General features: G+C 38.6%; 1 protein-coding gene across 1 annotated transcript; it reads left to right on the plus strand.

Moving 5' to 3' along the window:
- Window positions 1-8,441: 8,441 nt before the first annotated feature.
- Window positions 8,442-14,714, plus strand: pi15a (peptidase inhibitor 15a). Its single transcript, XM_064333117.1, has 6 exons — window positions 8,442-8,743; window positions 9,032-9,372; window positions 10,788-10,906; window positions 11,201-11,333; window positions 11,437-11,552; window positions 12,633-14,714. The coding sequence occupies exons 2-6, from the start codon at window positions 9,088-9,090 to the stop codon at window positions 12,766-12,768; spliced, it is 789 nt and encodes a 262-aa protein (XP_064189187.1). The 5' UTR covers window positions 8,442-8,743; window positions 9,032-9,087; the 3' UTR covers window positions 12,769-14,714.
- Window positions 14,715-17,895: the final 3,181 nt, after the last annotated feature.

Here is a 17,895-nt window from a genome sequence, read left to right on the forward strand (position 1 = left end):
GCAAAAGAGATCTGGGAAGTGCATTATATCACACTGCACGATCAGGCGGGCCAAGATAGGGACAGGGAATTGTGGGGACGTACGGCGCAGCCTGCTAAGCATCAGAATTCGGCAACCAGGGGTGAGCCGAAAGACCTGAAAAGAGGCGCGGCCGCAGAAAGCCACTGCCAGCCTACACCTCATCCTTCACGTCCCCACAGCGATGTCTAGACAGCCTGTGGCCCACGCTAGCCACAGTCACAAGCGCATTCTCTTGTGGCTCCCAACTGCCACTGACCACCTGGGCCCATCAGATGCCAAAGACGCAGCTGCAATGGAATTAAAAGTCACAGTTTATATGCACCGCTGTCTTCTTACGCGTGTTCACATATTAAAAGTTCATCTTCAGTGTCAAAGTCAAATACGTGTCCTTTCAAACCCAAAACCATTTGAAAATACACTGGCGGAAATAACTGAGTATTTTAGCTCTAAAAAACAAAACCTGTACTCAAAGCACAATCATGGGAATAATAGTCAACATTTTACAAGGTTCTTCATCATAAAAATACATTAACAAAATGCCTTCCAAGCTAAGTTTAGAGCTACTGAATATTTCATGTTTGCGTGTTTCTCTTCAGTTTACATCTGAGCTTCTTGTGAAATGTCTTTCACTGACCGCAGTCCTGTGTGTGTCAGCTCTTACTTAGCCTTAGCATCAAAGATCTATGTAAATGTCTTATAGATGAGTGAGAACATTTGGCTCGAAAGGAATGTTGCACATCAAAAAATAGTTTGTGAGAAAACTTATTGCTGAAGTGAACAGTGAATATTTTTCACAATATGCCCACCTCACAATATTGGGGATAAGTTATATATATATATATATATATTTAAGAATAATTAAAAATGTCATATTTAATTCGAGCATTTTTTTCCTATTATTATTGCAAGAAATAAGGAAAATATAGACATGTTTTCTTTATGATAAAATGGGAAATAGAATCGGAAATAAAATATCTCCATTTTCCCTTTAACTTGGAATGCTCAGTTATAACTGTAGTCCTGTCCAATCACAGCAACATCCTCCGGCCAACCAACCACTTCATTCCACCTGCTGTGCAGACTGTTGCTACTGAAAGCTGAGGTGGGAAAGACCCTACTGACTGATTAGGACCAACTTCCTCCTGTAGGATTTCCAGTTACAGTTGTCCCTGGAATAATCCGGATTAAATCCAGACCATGGAGCCACATCACTGCATTAAGAACAAATGCCTCAACTGGCTATGGTGTCAATGAAAAATAGTTATAGAGCTCAAATGATCCCACCCAGCTTCAGTTTACAGACAAAATATTGTGAACTGGGGATTCATTTAGGGTGGCGGGGCTTACTCTCTTTGACAGGGTGAGGAGCTCAGCCATCCGGGAGGACCTCCGAGTAGAGCCGCTGCTCCTCCGCATTGAGAGGAGCCAGTTTAGGTGGTTTGCATACCTCCTTCGCGCCTCCCTTTGGAGGTGTACTGGGCACATCCAGCTGGACAGAGACCCCGAGGCCGACTCAGGATACGCTTCAGGCTTAATTGGATCTACCAACTTAATTAGGAGAAAAGTAACGTCACCAGAAATAGCATTGGGACAGTTTGGTTTTTCTAGACGTTTGCTGGCTATCAATAATAGTTTGACTACTGTGTACAACACTCTATATTTCACACAGTGCAGGCATCCACAGCCTTGTGAAGGCAGGCAGTAATTCTCGATACAGACTACAAGCTTGACACAGACGTTGTATAGCAGGCTCTGCAAGACTGCATTGCTGACCTGCCAATGCCATTGGGCTTGAGATGTGTAACTGGTTTGATCTCTCCCAGCCCCTGGATTGCAGATGTTACATGAATTCCTCCCACACTGCCTAGGTTTCAGTGGAAATAACTTTTGTGATCCAGTGTTTACGTGTGATCGTGCTTTAAAAAGCTTGCCTTTGTTTTTCTCACTTTACAAGGAAGGAACACAGTCTCCTCAAGCTTAGAGTTTGTTTTGAAAGACCTGACACAAAACGACTGAACTGTGCTGGTATCCAGACAACTAAGAGAGAAAACATTCAGCGCTGATTCTCAGCACACAAGCAGGCCGAACTGGGGCCTGTTTAAGATTTAGATTATTTTAATATCAATATTGGGGTTCTGCACAGTGTTTTAATTTATATTACTATTTTGTGCATGTTGAAACAGCTCCATGCAAATTATATGCTTTCGTCTGAAGCAATATCTCACAAATTTGTCTTTGGGGTCAACCAAAAAAACAGTTAAAGAATTCATGCATTTAATGCCTTTGGGGAAAGAAAATAAACATAGAAACATCCCATACCTGATATTGAGATGCTGAAGTGCTTTTCCACTCTTTAAAGAATACGCTAGTACACCTGTCTTTTTTACTGAACTGAAAAGTATTCAATTGTAAATCTCTCCAAAGGCCTTCCCCATGTGCCCATGTAAGCACACCCAGTTCCTCGTGTTTAATTCCTACCCATTCCCAAATATACAATATTTTCCCAGCAATCAGATTACACTGATACAATTCTGAGAACCAGAGGTTGACCACAGCTTTGCTTCTGGTACAGCTGTGTAAAGACACTGGCTAAAAACCAATGCATACACATTTGTACTGTTGCAGTGTTTCTTTTACTCCTGGCCAATGAAAGCAAATGTGACATTGTAAACGTATTGCCATTTCAACAACCAGTGAATAAAAAGTCCTTATGAACAGTAAATAGTAGCAGTGAAATGGTGGATGATGATGACATTGTTTTGTGAATTTTCATCCTGCATGTTCTCCTTTTCACTGTGCAGTGCACCGTGTGTAAAGTCTTAAACACAGCTGGCATGAGAAGGCTATAGGAACTCAGCTGGAACGAGGCTAGAGGTAGAGAGAATCCTGCCAAGTGAAACCCTCCTTCCCTAGGTGACACTGTTGACAGTTATTCGCCACCTTGTGGGGGCTGCCTGCAACAGTTTTTGGAAAGAGCATTAGTTGCTACACTGTGGGGGTTGCGCTACATTTACATGCATATGTGTCAAATTCAAGGCCCGTGGGCCAGCTACAACCCTCCCACAAATTTTCAAATCAATCCAGATAATCAATTAAATCTGGCCCGTGAAAACTCTCATTGCCTTAAAGCGATGTTAATCTAATCCAGTCACATGTCATACCAATAGCCGTGCACCATATTGAAGGATTGGATAACACTTAATGTAACCTCAACAGAGCACTGCCATTTACTCTGTTTTGGCTATGTCTCTGATGGCCTGCTTTACTGGCATTAAGACTTATTTGGTCCTCATGTTGAAAGACAACAGCAATAGACTCCAAATGAAAATTCTACACCTAGAATGAACTTTAGACCTTTTGTTAGTTCATGGACTAATGATGCAAAGACACGCAGTTGGCCACGAAACAGCTGAGCAGCCAATTTTCAACTTAATTCTGCTTCTCTAAAATGGGGGGACTATGCATGTAATTGCTACACGGTTCACACAACATGGATTTAATACCCTCAAATTAAAGCTGAGAGTCCCACATTCATTTTTAAATTATTTTAAATCCAATGTGATGAAGTACAGAGCCAAAACAACAAAAAATATTTTATACTTTTCATTGTAACTGTATGTGGTTCACTAGAACAATAAGTCATTGAGTTCATTTGTTCATTTCCATTTGTCTATGGAAAATAGACAACAGTATATGAATTCAAAATATTAAGGGTAATGCAATTATTACATATCCAGGGTTACATTCATATTTTGGGTTAAAGCTTTCACATTTTCACCCTTGATTCACAAATTAATGCATTATAACTGGATTTCCTAGCCATACTGAAGCCTGCCAAATTATGTGGGTGGAGTACACAACTTTAAGGCTGTGTCTGGCAGGCAATGAACAGCACTGAACTTCCTGATCTGTGATTTCTGCAGCATCTTACTGCACTGGCATCTTTCTTGCTTTTAGGGGCCACAGAGGGGGAGAATAAAGGAAACTTGGAACAATCTGATGTAAGTAAATAAATTCTGCTGAAAAAGTGTGTATTCTTTTCCACACAACTCTCGGGCTCTGCTTTCTTCAAACTAACACTGTTGATATTTTATTCTATTGGTAATACTCGGGATTTCAGTCTCATATTATTTTAGTAGATGAAATCTAAAGAACTGCTTGTGGAGTATTGCCAATATGGAAAGGTAGGCATAACTGCCATTTGACCATAACAAGTCATGGATGTCCAGTTATAGAAAAGTTCACTTTAAAACTCACCTCCTATTCAACTCATTCTCCCAAGTCTTCCCCTCCAACTTTATAAACATAGTGCCCGGCTGCTGGAGGACTCATTTGGTCAAGGCATGCTGTGTTGCATGGATGAGTCCCATGGTCTTGGATAAAATCCGGGCCTTGTGAGTGCCAAGTCTTGCTGGTAGTTCCATATATTGATGCGCAATTAGTGTTTGTATTGCCCAGGGTATGGGAGGGTTCAGTCGGTTGAGAACAAGGCATCTGGATTCTTTATCCAATAAATGACTCAACCCCTTCTGTAGTGCCCCCCCCCCCCTTTTTTTTAACACAAGCCTGAAAACGACATACCCAAAATAAATTGGTAACTATTCTTGAACCCTTTTGACTGCAGGCATAATCCTGATCTCTTCTGAAAAGTAACCTTTGGGAGTTTGTTTTGGCTTGTGGTTGTACCTGGTATCTAGTCAAATGCACTCTAAACTATAAATTAAAATGAAGTAATGTATCAAGTTACAACTTATATTCACATCTGATCTAAAGACAAGGTCCAGCTACCTTAAGAAAGCAAATGTCACATAATGTACATGGGAAAGTCACACTCACAAAAGAAATGAATGAAAGGAAATACCAAACCACAGCCTGTTTCTACCAAAAATAGTCCAAGAAAACCAAGTACAAAGACCAAAGGACAGCTGAATACTCCAAAAAGCCAGGGATGGAAATGTAAAAATGCCAGGTGAGCTGTAAGACAAACACGTCAATTCCAACGCGCACCAAACACCACACAACACCAGGCCCAGACGTAAAGTTCAGACTTGTCAGGATGGCAACCACAGATTTTCCACCCCAGAATGGCCACCGCAACAGATGTTAAACACCTAAGAGCTACTTTCTTCCTCCTGACCCTGAGTCTAATTGTAACATCCACTCTAACTAAAAGATAAAGAAAAGCCTCAATTTTTAAGCAGTTCTACGAGGGAGGGGTGCATGGTTGAGAAAGAGAGAGGAGGTCAACCTGGCTGCGGTGATTTGGTGAGGTGTGAAGTGTGGGGCTGTGCTTGCAGACAGGGACTTGTCTGAAAACTAGAAAATGTACATATTAAAGTTTCCTTATGTTTTTGGAAGCAGGGCTAAGCTCTATGATATTATTATCAAAATATATAAAAGATCCAACGTGACTATGTTCGAAAGTAATCCAGCTCAGCTATCAAAGAAAGAAGCATTTTTCAAATACTCCTGACAAGATGGATTTCTGAAGACAAATAATTGTTACATTTTGCTTGCTGTGATCTCCACCTTCAGGTAAATCATTTTACATGTAACAAACCAAATCGTACCACATTAAATACCCCACTACCATCAACATGTCAAACATTCCACAATTTCATGTGACATGTATTATATAAAACCAGGCCTGCTCCTTATTTATAAGCATACTGAATAATAATAATACAAATATTTTGAGAATGCATTTAGTTGCTCTCCAATATAAAATGGGATCAAGTCCATCACTGAACATGTGTTCTGCTGTGGAGTCAAAGCTGCTTTCAGTGTCCTCCTCAAAGTCCTCCCTATTCACCAAGATGAGTCTTCTGTTTAGATGCATTGCAAAATAAATTCAGTTGTAAAACAAAAATCTTTGTATAAAGTCACAATAACTTTTTTGCCAGTGCATAACGTTCTTAGCATGCATACTGAAAAAATGTATGGTGTGTTTACGCAGGAGAAACGACGCACGTCCTTTTATGAAACCCTGACAACCTGTAATATACACCATTAGAAACATCATTTCATTGGCTAAAATTCTACTCAGGTGTCACTATTATAGCTTTACATTGGCTAATTGTGTATTGGGAAGAATTAATGCTGTCCATGTTGAGTTGTTGCGTGCGAATGGTGGGTGCCAATGGTTATACTGAGGGACTGCTTGGCCTGTACTGGTCAGCGAACCTTGTAGGTAGGCTGATCTTCTTTCAAAGAGTATACCGTAAATAAACCAGAGACAGTAACATTTCATATATACACAGTACTGTCGCAGTGTATGCAATAGTGAAATGAACAATGATTATAATTTGTCCAGAGAATTGGTAAATTAACAATGCATAATCAATGGATGTTAAACTGAGCATGGTTTTTATATTAAAACATACAATGCCTTCTATTTGCTGGACGCTTACCGTGATAAGGATATCGACTTCACCTTGATTTGTGTTGTCTTTAGATTTTCAAAATGCATTGGAGGTGAGGCCCCCCAAACCTGTTTTGCCTCCCCACATTACAAAATAAGTAACTGCACTCCCTAAAACATTAGCAATAGTGTACAGAGATTGAACCGTGAGTTTTAACACTTTCAAATGGTATATTATGTGACCAGACTGATTTAAAATTTCACTCAAAAAATGGAAGGAATGCAAATAAACCCACCCTGGCCCGAATACTTGGTTCCGAGAACATCCTGAAAACCAGGAAAAACTGTGGCCCTCCAGGACTGGAGTTTTGAAACCTGTGTTATATGGCTTACAAAATACAACATAGACCTATGTCTATACATAAAGATTACCTTCTGTAATTATAATTACAATTGACAAATTGTGGTTTATTCACTAAGTTAGGAAACAAATTTGTACGTTTTCACACACAATTTATAGTTGCATTCCTCACTCTCATACATGAGTGCTTTTCAACCCATGTCCTGGCACAAATTAATAACTAGGAATTACAATTGCTATCATGGTTTCCCTCTGTGTTCAAGCCCAGGACTGTTCCAAGGACTCAGAATTATGTAAGCATAAGAGATGCTGAGAGCAACACAGGTTGTGTTTATGTTGGTTTGTTAAGTTACAGGTTTTAGAGACCATTTATATGGGCGTTTTGAAATTCTTTAGGCAGGGTTGTCAAAGCAAGGGTGAAAAATACTGGAATTGAACCCTGGTAGCTAGCTGACTTACTAAATTCAAACTGTGCAGCTACTTTACTGGAGTCAAATTGATTCACTCAGTTGTTCCTTGTGGTCATTATTTTGCTATAATATTCATTATCTGAACATTATTGGAAAGTTACATCTTCAGGTGAACCTATGCACCAAAGTTCCTTAAGCATATCAAAGTCAAAAATAAACAAATAAATAGATTCCAGAAGCATTCAGTCAATACTGATCAACAGAGAGCAGATCTGTAATTAAAGTTTATCAAAACATACCAGCACAAAGAGAGGTAGGTCATCATTCATGTTCTGTGTACCTTTCAAACCTTTCAACCAAAACATTAATTCAGATTCAGAGTTATTTGTATTACAGCATTGGATGGACTTATTTGACTGTAAAGTTCACATGGCATAAAGTTATTAAATTATGTTTGACACTAGGCACAATGGTTATGTGTATAATAGACTTTTATAATCAAGTAATTTATTATTAAGTGACAAAAAGCACTAACATAGGAAATGTAGGCAAATTGATTTTCTGACTGGCAAATTGGCTCACATTTTATGTGAAAGGACACAGTATTACAGACCTCATTGCAGGTCACGTCCAAGAAATTTGAGAAAATGTCAACTGGTTCACAGAAAAAAATGAGGAGGGAAATCACTCCTGCGTCATGTTACTTCAATGTTCCCCAGCCGCCAAAGAAAATAATGACGCTTGGCAAATCCTGGCCGAAAATCATATTGGATCTAAACTCTGGGCAAGTGTAATCTTTATAATTTAAAACATATGAATAGAGAAACTAAGTAAAAATTGACTTCAAACTGATATTCACCTGTTAGATCGATGGATTTCTTCATAATTGTCTAGACCCGTCAGTGGCCTGCTACCTAATAGTTGTCTACATTTTTGGGGAAATGTTCAGCTTTCACGACAGTATTTAAGAAAAAAGTGACAGAACTGTTTCGTACATTAGGCCGCTCTAACGTTCTCGTGGGTTGAAGATAATGCAATTAAAATGCTTAATACGTCACGTCTAGGAATAGCCTAGCTATAATGCACTATTAGGCAACTTTTATTTATTCTAATTAAAAATTCTTGGAGGAGCCATTTGAACATTTAAGAATACCCACACCTCAAGTTCACACACACAATGACTAATTGTCCTCTGCAAAGCTCTTCACTTAAGAACCCACATTAAACCGGCAATCCGGGGTACTAGACTATTCTCTTTTTCACTGAGTCCAGCTGTGCAAACCTAAACCAGATGTTTTGATTAAGAGAGTCGTAGGTCTGCCAGGACTGGGAAGAAGAAACAAAACAGTACGCTTCCAAATGTTTTGTTTCAGGTGATAGGGAGGGATCTAGCACACCTTCAAAGACGTAGCGCTTCCCGCACTATAGCTGCTTGCAATATATAAACTGGGCCACTCGAACAGTGGTCTGAGATCTCCTATAGGGTTAGCAAGAAGCCACATCCCTGTTAACATCACACTTACTCGGTAACGGAGAACATAAGAACTCGTCTGAGAACCCTGCAAGTACACCATTCTACTCTTTCAGAAGGTAAGATGTGTTCAAGAGTGTATTCTATGTAGTTTCCCATGTAATTGGGACTTATCATTTATTTGGCTATACGCATTAGTATCTAATAATAATAATAATAATAATAATAATAATAATAAATGCGATATTAGAGACATACAACTCTGAATTAGCCTACCGCAACTACGAATGAGTGGAGGAATTTCTTCATTCGACGGACACTTGATTAAACAATTTGGTAGTCGGATTCCCACACTACTGACTGAGTTTTTTTTTTTTTTAATGGTCTTTGCTTTTCTCTCTTTTCAGTCAGCGTCTTGAATTGGATTATATTTATCTGTCCAGCGCTGAGGCAGATAAATCCAATGATGAAGGAGATCTGCTTCCACATAGACATGCTGCTTCTATGCATAGCCTGCGGAGCAAGTGCATGGGCAGTGAATAATTCCTCCGTTCCTCAATCACCATCAGCCGCCAATCTCGCAGATATTGGCTCAGCGCTGAAGTTTCACGAGTTTCACGAGTCAGCGAATATCCCAAAAGCCAGACGGAGACGTTACATTTCACAGAACGACATGATCGCAATCCTAGATTACCACAATAAAGTAAGAGGAAGGGTCTTTCCACCGGCATCTAACATGGAGTATATGGTGAGTTTCTCTGTATCTCAAAATGTGTATTTTGGTAGACCTGTGACGCGTACATTTTAAGGAAGACGTTAGAAAGAAATAAACACAAAATGTTGGAGAAAACTAGCATGCATCCATGTTTGGCAGACGAATAGTTTGTTGCCCGCATAGTAATTATTTGAAGTAAGAACGTATTCTGTCTGAAGGTGAAAATGCAGCGGGCGATTTTGTGTGGGTGCAATGCAGGACATCCAAATACAATTCCTCCACCTTAAAGAACTCAAGTCAGACCAGCAGTTGCGTTTCCGTTTTCTTTTTCTTTTTTCTCAGGCTGCATTCTAGGAATGTCTCTTTATTCACATACTGAGCAGTATAAAAGAGTGACTTTGCACGAGTATTATTTCACTAGCATGTATAGTACAGTTAGACAACGCAGGATGTTTATGTGCCACTACAGTGCATCTTGAAATCTATTTGACACCGACAGCTGTTGAGCAGATTTGATTGGTCTGGACCACCAAAGAAGAACCGTTCCAAAAGGTCGCGCAGTTCAGAGTGAAGCCAAAATTACGCGGTCAAGAGAGGGTTTTTGCTTGTAATAGACGTCTATTCAAAGCGGGCAGTGGCAATAAAGAGTGAAATTCCAGGGATTGTTGCATATAAATAAGCAATGACAGTCAATTGTCCTATTGTTTAGTCTTTGCTTCAGATAATTTAAATATCTGGATGTAAGTTTGTTTTGCACACGTGTACCATGTTTGTGAACAAATAAATGACACCATTTTATATGTAAAATCTATTTTTATAAATCCTGGTCAGATTTGTACATTTCACCTCATGAAATGGCTAAGAGTCTGATTTAGGATGGGGTCTAACATATTTGCGTGGTGTGGGGGATAGCATAGTGGCCTCCTGACAAGAATGTTGCTGGTTCAGATCCTGGCCAGGGCCTTTCTGTGCCTTTTATGCCATGCATAAATAAAGGTTAATACATAATAACGAATAGCTGGCAGAAGAGCACAGATTGTTTACTTGATACAAAGCAAATTATGTGGTCTGGTGAGATGAATATCAGCTTGTGTACCTATTATCTCACAAGTGGACTCTTGCATTTACTGCACAATCTCACAGGGGGAAGTACTAACAACACACTTTCCTACTTGATGTCTCAGATGCTAGTGCACAACCACCATTTTTGAAGTGCCTCACTGTATTTGTATGTTTGTTTTTGCTGGATGTGTCAGTGTGTGTCCTTGTTATAGCATCTCAGAACAAAATAATTCTCAGAAGAAGTAAAAATTACAATAAGCATTTTCCCCTTTTCCAGAATGCTTTGTATTGGTAATTTACTGCACAGAGTTTATGGGACTTAATGTATTTAACATGTATTTACTGCTTCAGATGTAAACAGTGTCTCATGCTCTTGACTCATTCAGGTTTGGGATGAAAATCTTGCTAAATCTGCTGAGTCTTGGGCCTCAGCATGTCTCTGGGAACATGGACCTCAGTATCTTCTGAGATTCCTTGGTCAGAACCTCTCTGTCAGAACCGGACGGTATGTAGACACATTTAACACGTATTCCCAAGTTTATTTCACTCACCAAACTCACATATCTGTAGATGTGCATGTGTTAAATCATGTTTAAACATGTAAGCAAAATCACAGGGAAATTTGAAACCTACAGTACCTGTAACCCCCAACTTCTTGCCTCCAAATCTGAGCTACCGTACAGAACAGCATAGAGCATTGTGATGAGATTGGATCGGGCTGTAGTTCTCTCTGAGATGGCCAGCTAAAAAAAAAAAAAAAATGATGGTGATAACCCCCCAATAATTTCCATGCTTCCAGTTATCGATCCATTCTTCAGCTGGTGAAGCCTTGGTATGATGAAGTCAAGGATTATGTTTTCCCATATCCTCGTGACTGCAACCCCAGATGCCCCCTCAAGTGCTATGGAGCCATGTGCACTCATTACACACAAGTAAGTAATGACCACAAGCGGTGGTAACCTTTCTCTCTGGCCATATTCAACATGCTGTGAGACAACCAAGCCTACAGATGACTGTGCCCTTTGTTTATTACAGATGGTGTGGGCCACATCAAATAGAGTTGGATGCGCTGTGCACACGTGTCATAATATGAATGTATGGGGAGCTGTTTGGAAGAGAGCAACATACCTAGTGTGCAATTATTCACCAAAGTGAGTATATTCATATTTATTTCCAGTAATGTAACCTAAAGTGTAATTGAATGTTTCTACTGTGAACTAATCCCTCCTGGGCCTCCCTCAAGTAAAGATTTTGTTATTGTTCGTCATAAATACTTCCATCTGCCTACTTACTTTAGACAACGTTGGTATGGCCTACCAAACTGTGTCTTCAAATTCTTTTTTTCTTATTCCCACGTGGTTTCATGCTATGCGCAATATAAAATAATATCTGATTGACTAATTGGCTCATGGCCAAATATGAGTTAATGCCAGATTTTTATCAGCATATACTAAGATTTAGCCAGTGGCACTAAGATAATTGTGTGTATAGTATTGCACTCAAAATTCCTTTGCTTTAAATATAAACTTTAATGTTTGCAGATTGACCAAAGCTAGAAGTTTAAAATACAGCTATGTAGGAAACTGGTCCAGATCCCATAGTGATGCTCTACATTGTGGCTACCTGCCTGCCCCACCTACAGTGCATTGGCACATTAAAATATTAGGGGTTTATTATGCCACACTTAATGATATCCTGTCAGGAGGTAAAACAAGACTTTGGCCCAGAATCAATGTATCCCAAGTACACATTCATTATGAACAAATTTGCACACATGCTTAAGTCCTTAACTTAATCCCTATTTGAGAGGGAGAAAATACCTTGTGAGTTGATTGAGTACAAGCCCTTCGTCACATGGTTTGTGGTTCACACATGTCTGTAGTGCTTTAAAGCTTATACAGCAACAATGAATCACATCCACTCAACTGTCCACATTGTTGTAGCCAGTTAAAGTAGATGGCAAGCAAATAGAAGCAGATGGATAATTTGACCAGGAAACAGAAGCGCCAACTCTACTTATACAGTACGCGTAATGGCCAGTGGAGTCATCATTGACTTGACTTGGACAGAGGTAGACTGTCTTTAAACGTTTTAATTAACTGTCTAATATAAGTCTAATATTATTTAAAGTGTTCTATAAAAGTCAACTATTAAGGGATCTGGTTGAATGCAGCATGATGTTCCATTTTCCATTTTTATGTAATAGTTTCCTTTTAAAAATCTGTTTTCAGGGGGAACTGGATTGGAGAGGCGCCTTACAAAGTAGGTGTTCCATGTTCAGCGTGTCCTCCAAGCTATGGTGGCTCATGCAGCAACAACATGTGCTTTCCTGCTGTGAACTCAAACTACCTGCACTGGTTCAAATAAACACAGTGCACAATGCACAAGCTAGCACCCCACCAGAAAGACATTTTTCAAAAGATTTGCACATCATTCCTATATCACTATATTTTGTATATATGGGAATATTTAAAATACGACCACACTTTGAAAGGCAGCAAATGCTGTTTTGATGACAGTAATATAATTCTACGTTGCTGCACGTGTACATACAATGAGTTATTGATATTAGGTGTATGCAATAATCTGTGGTTTATCTTTAGGTTGCATTGTGTTGATTGGGGGAGAAAGGATTTACCTTGTTGAAAACAAATTTAGAATGTGTCATTCTGAAAATGGTGCTGATGATATGAAACAGTTGTCTTATATGAAACAACTAGTTTTGTGTTCAGGACTGCTGTATTGGTGCAACATTAACCATACTTCTAATCTAAATGCATTTTGTAAATTTGACTTCTTAAGTAATTCTTTCAAATGATGGCTGCCAATTCTGATCAGTTACTGTGCTTATCCATAGTATGGGTGCTAAAATGGAGCCTAAGCTCCTGAGGTTGCTGTTTGTCCTCACCATAAACTTTATCTTGGCAGACACAGTCAGTGTCAGTACGAGGGTAGGCTGGGACATGAAGTTTTCCTACAGTACATTGTTAAAAATATAAGCTTACATCAGGAAGAGTAATCATTACATACCAGTGTGTGAGGCTGTTCTCCTTACTGTACTCTCCATTTAGGAATTAAAGGCTGCTCTATTTCAGTGTTATTATAACTATTCCTAAATGTGTAGGGCCTTAAATATTGCTCAAATTATGTGTAAAATCTGAAAACAATAAATTCAATTTGACAGTTATCGCCAGATAAAAGAGAGGTAAGGGAAGCAGTCGGAATCTACCTAGTTATATGCATTTCAAGGTATTTATGCAACTGTGAGAAAATGTTATTCATTATATATACAATGTTTTTGTGTTTTGTACTGTTCAGTAACTTATGACAACTTTATATTATCTCTAAACTTTATATATAACATGTTCTTATTTAAAGTTAGCGGATAAACATTTCTGCACTTGGTTGAATTACCTGAGACAAGTAAAGCATTTTAAAAGAGGTGGTAGAGGTTGTCAGGTAAGGAAATGGCCACTCAGCTGATGTTCTAACTTTGACGAGATTTTAGTGAACAGAGAACATACAGTGCCCTTTTGCACCTTATTTAAATTAAAAAAAAAAGATTTCCAGAATACAAGGAAATTAGTTTTGTTTGTACAGATTTTAATCGTATATCTTTAGCATGATTATCCTTATACAGTATATTATCCATAAATTATTCCATTAAAAATTTCTGATTTAGTTTTAAGCATATTTGAGCAAATGGGTACACTTACGTGTAGAAATTGCTCAAGATTGTTGAAGTTGTTCAAAAAATAATGTAGTTTCTAATAAATATTTGTCCATTAGTTGGACAGGTAAAATGTATTATGTGGTTCTCTAAGGTAAAATGAATACATTTTTAGACCTACAATTGTCTAAAAAGCTGAAAAGACATAAAAGGCTTTAAGTTCATAAAATACATACCATGTAAATTATTAATCTTCTGAGTGCCTTTTATGGAATTGAATCTCATGTGAAGCATTGTGTTATAGCTAGAGAATAGTCAAAGGCATTTGGTCAAAATTCAAATACAATTCAAACTGGTTTCTATTTTGAAGATGTTAACCCTAAGGTATGGGCCTGCTGATTGACTGAGAAACTGCATATATTTTGGAAAACAGTTGTAAATATTACATTTTTTTTGACCATACTAGTATAACACTTTTTTGTATAAATGCAGAATTGAATGAATAGTAACTCAACTTTAATCGCACTGAATGTTTGCTTTTGAATATTTCTTTTGTATTTATGATTTTTTTTTTTAATTGAAATGTGCTTCTGATGTTACCAGTTGTTTTTTATATTGTTAAATAAAGATAAACTTTTGCTTCCTTATATCTCCAGCTGTGTGGTGATGTATGACAAGGGTGACCGCACATATCCGTTTAACATAGTAAGCATTATTACAGATCCATATTTAGATCAATGCATACTCCATAAATAATCAGAAACAAATCATCCTTTCTTAAGTGAGGACCTCCGGGGCCTTTCCACTTTTCTGTATATATAATATGATCAATCAAGAAACCAAAAGTGTCACCCCACTGTTTGGTATTTTGGTTCATATACAAGCTAATTTAAAATGACTTCCTAGACATTGTGTAGCATATGAACAAAACAGGAACATAGCATTACATTAAAACAATTTAATGTTAAAAAAAAGTTGGCCATGCAGATCTGTGTCTACAAAAACAAAAAACAAACAAAAAAAAAAAAACTGCTGCATAGGTTTCTGGGTTTAGTTTGGAGGCCTTCTGTTTGGCATTTTTGAAACTGTCAACCTCTGTACCAGAGCTGACATTTGCCTCAGCAGCATATAGCCCTTTCACAGCTTGAAATACTCTCGAGGAGAAAACTATGTGAAAATCCTGGAGAAGTATAATTCCATAAATGTTTTGATCTATTGGACAGACTTCGCAGTTCTTCTGCAGACATTCTGTGGGCCCAGGTCCAGCGCCATACCAACGCTAGGAGGCCATCAGACTCCTTGATCTTGGAGTTTAGCAGGTTTGGAGGAGTTTGCATCCTGTTGACAAATATAAATTGTAAGATGTATCCATTTGAGATTGACAAAGACAGACACCTGGGTGAGACAAGTGGAATTTTAAAGTAATTTCATAAACCACTGAGCATGCTTACAGATTCAGTTTGGATTCAGGTCTCAAGAAATTGTACATGTACTTCCTTTCCCTGATAATGATTGTAGTTATTTTCATGGGCCATCCTGCCACAGTATAATCATGGCATTGGCTCTGATTTCTTGCCTGTTAGATAGATTCAGTGTAGCAAATATGGCACAACTCTCTGATGGCTGTAATACATATATATGGTCACTGATTCTAATTTATGTGCAACACTACCTTCCCAAACTGGCTTGTGTTACTTACTCTTACTGTCTGAGCAGTAGGTACACATAAACTCAATATTATTTTGACTTTTCTTTTTAAGTTTCTCTGAAGTACCAAGCAGTTGACTGCCAGTACCCTGACATATTTAAAACATCTGCATATGTCCTGTTCCAGTCTGGCTAACTCAAAGCATACATATTGTATACAAGTAATTATTGCTGAATATCAAAACTTTGAACTTATGTATTATTGAAGAAGTGTACCTATTTACTGGCTTTATTCTTCCAGAAATATGCTTAGACCTTGTTCAGTACTCTACATCCAAAGGTTTATGAAGAGTACCAATAAAATGTCAGGTGAATTTGGATGCTGGCCATGACAGAGAGCTGGTGCAGAACTGATGTCAGGTCTCAGAATGACAATAACAGTAAAACTGACATCCTTAAGTAGAACTGTATGCGGAGCCCACCAGCATGCTAATGAAGACTTAGCACTGCAGTTTCCACTTCACTGGGGAGGAACACACGAGGAGAGTATCCAGATAGTCTCTGAGTTCTTTGTTTTTTTTTCATTTCCCTTTGCAGAAAGCACACAGAATCTGTCAGTCCCTCTCTCACACTGCAAACGGCAGCCAGGTTTGGAGAAGCGCCCCCTTTACCTCTCATTGCCTCAGACTGGAGCGCTTGCTTCACCCCACCCGAGCAAAAGAACTAAAAACATAAAGGATTTGCACTCACACTTCAAACAAAACTGGATCAGAAGGTTAGTGTTACATGGTCAGGACAGGCTGAATAAATCAACGCTGTAAATTCATTTACAGACAGTGTCAGTGCCTTCTTTTAATGCAATAGACCGTTAGAAACAAATGGGGGGTGAACGTGACACTATGTTGCACCTGGAATCTGGATGACCACACTCTGGCTGTGGTCCACTGCAAGAAAAATAGATGAAACTATGCATTTATGCACATTCATTGCTTGCAGCCAAATGTACCCCTTCTTCAAATACTGTGAAGAAGAACTCAGTCCAATGTGTCATGCAACACCCTCAGATCCTCCCTGATGGACCTCTGCAAGGATTAAGAAAGTCAGTTAAATACCTGCAATATGTGTATGACATAAGCTCAGTTGAAAGTACCATGTAAAGTGTGGTTTTACACATCTGTCCAGCAGACCAAAAGGTTGTAGATTCTTTGCATGTTTTCAGATGTTCACAGATGTTGGCATGTACATGTCAGAGTCTGTTACTGTGTTGTTTTGTTGTTAATGTTCTCTGTAAAATGATTATAATACCCTTAATTAAATATGCAAAAAATGACATAAGTACAAATGAAGAAACAAGCTCTCTGTATTACTGCAAACCAGAGCAGTTTAACAGAACCTGGACAAAAGGCCTGTGTTTTTTTTAAACTGATTACGGGAAAACAGTCTAGCCTGAATTGGAGGAATATGTGCCGGATGTCTTAAATGTGAAACACAATGTGCAATACAAACCTAGGTGTACAGTATGGCGACCCATACCCTTTACTGACACAAATGTCTTACTGTATTATTTGCTTTGGACTGATTTTTCTAGATCAGAGACTAAGAGGCTCTGGCTTACATTGGGAGGACATCACACGGTCCTCCTTGCTATGCACAGCCAAAATCAATGTCCCTGCGGAAATGAAACAGTGAAAAAATGACACCGTATCAGATGGGGTTACCCATGAATTTCAAAACTTTTAAACAAGTGTCTTTTCACTAAGAGGTGCCACCCGTGTAGTTATCTTTGATATGAAAATTGTATGTGCTTCTAGGAACTGACATACTTACTATCACCCCATGTAGCCTAGATCTATAAATTTTGTTTAAAATATTCAATTTTCTTACATAACATACTGAGCAGGTACAATGACAGCATTGTCTCCATTACACTGAAACGTTGGTTAAATACTAAACTCAATTGCAGTTCATATCCTGCTCTTTGAATTGCTCTGTCTTGCCTTTGAACCACTTCTAAGGTCTTCCTGCCAGGTTTCTTTCAAGCTTTCCCACTGGGAACACATCTTAGACATTATATACATGCACTCATATACATTTGTAATATTACATTGTATTACTAGGCCTGTCCCTTTGCTGCAGCAGACAAGGTTGTGAAGTAGGTGTGGCCACCAGCCAGGCTG

This window comes from Anguilla rostrata, chromosome 4 (assembly GCF_018555375.3).
Source record: "Anguilla rostrata isolate EN2019 chromosome 4, ASM1855537v3, whole genome shotgun sequence".
Classification (NCBI taxonomy): Eukaryota; Metazoa; Chordata; class Actinopteri; order Anguilliformes; family Anguillidae; genus Anguilla; species Anguilla rostrata.

Coding starts and splice junctions, on each gene's coding strand:
- pi15a (XM_064333117.1), top strand. CDS start 9,088: ATGATGAAGGAGATCTGCTTCCACATAGACATGCTGCTTCTATGCATA. Junction 11,334..11,436: donor TGTGCACTCATTACACACAA/GTAAGTAATGAC, acceptor TGTTTATTACAG/ATGGTGTGGGCCACATCAAA. Junction 11,553..12,632: donor GTGTGCAATTATTCACCAAA/GTGAGTATATTC, acceptor ATCTGTTTTCAG/GGGGAACTGGATTGGAGAGG.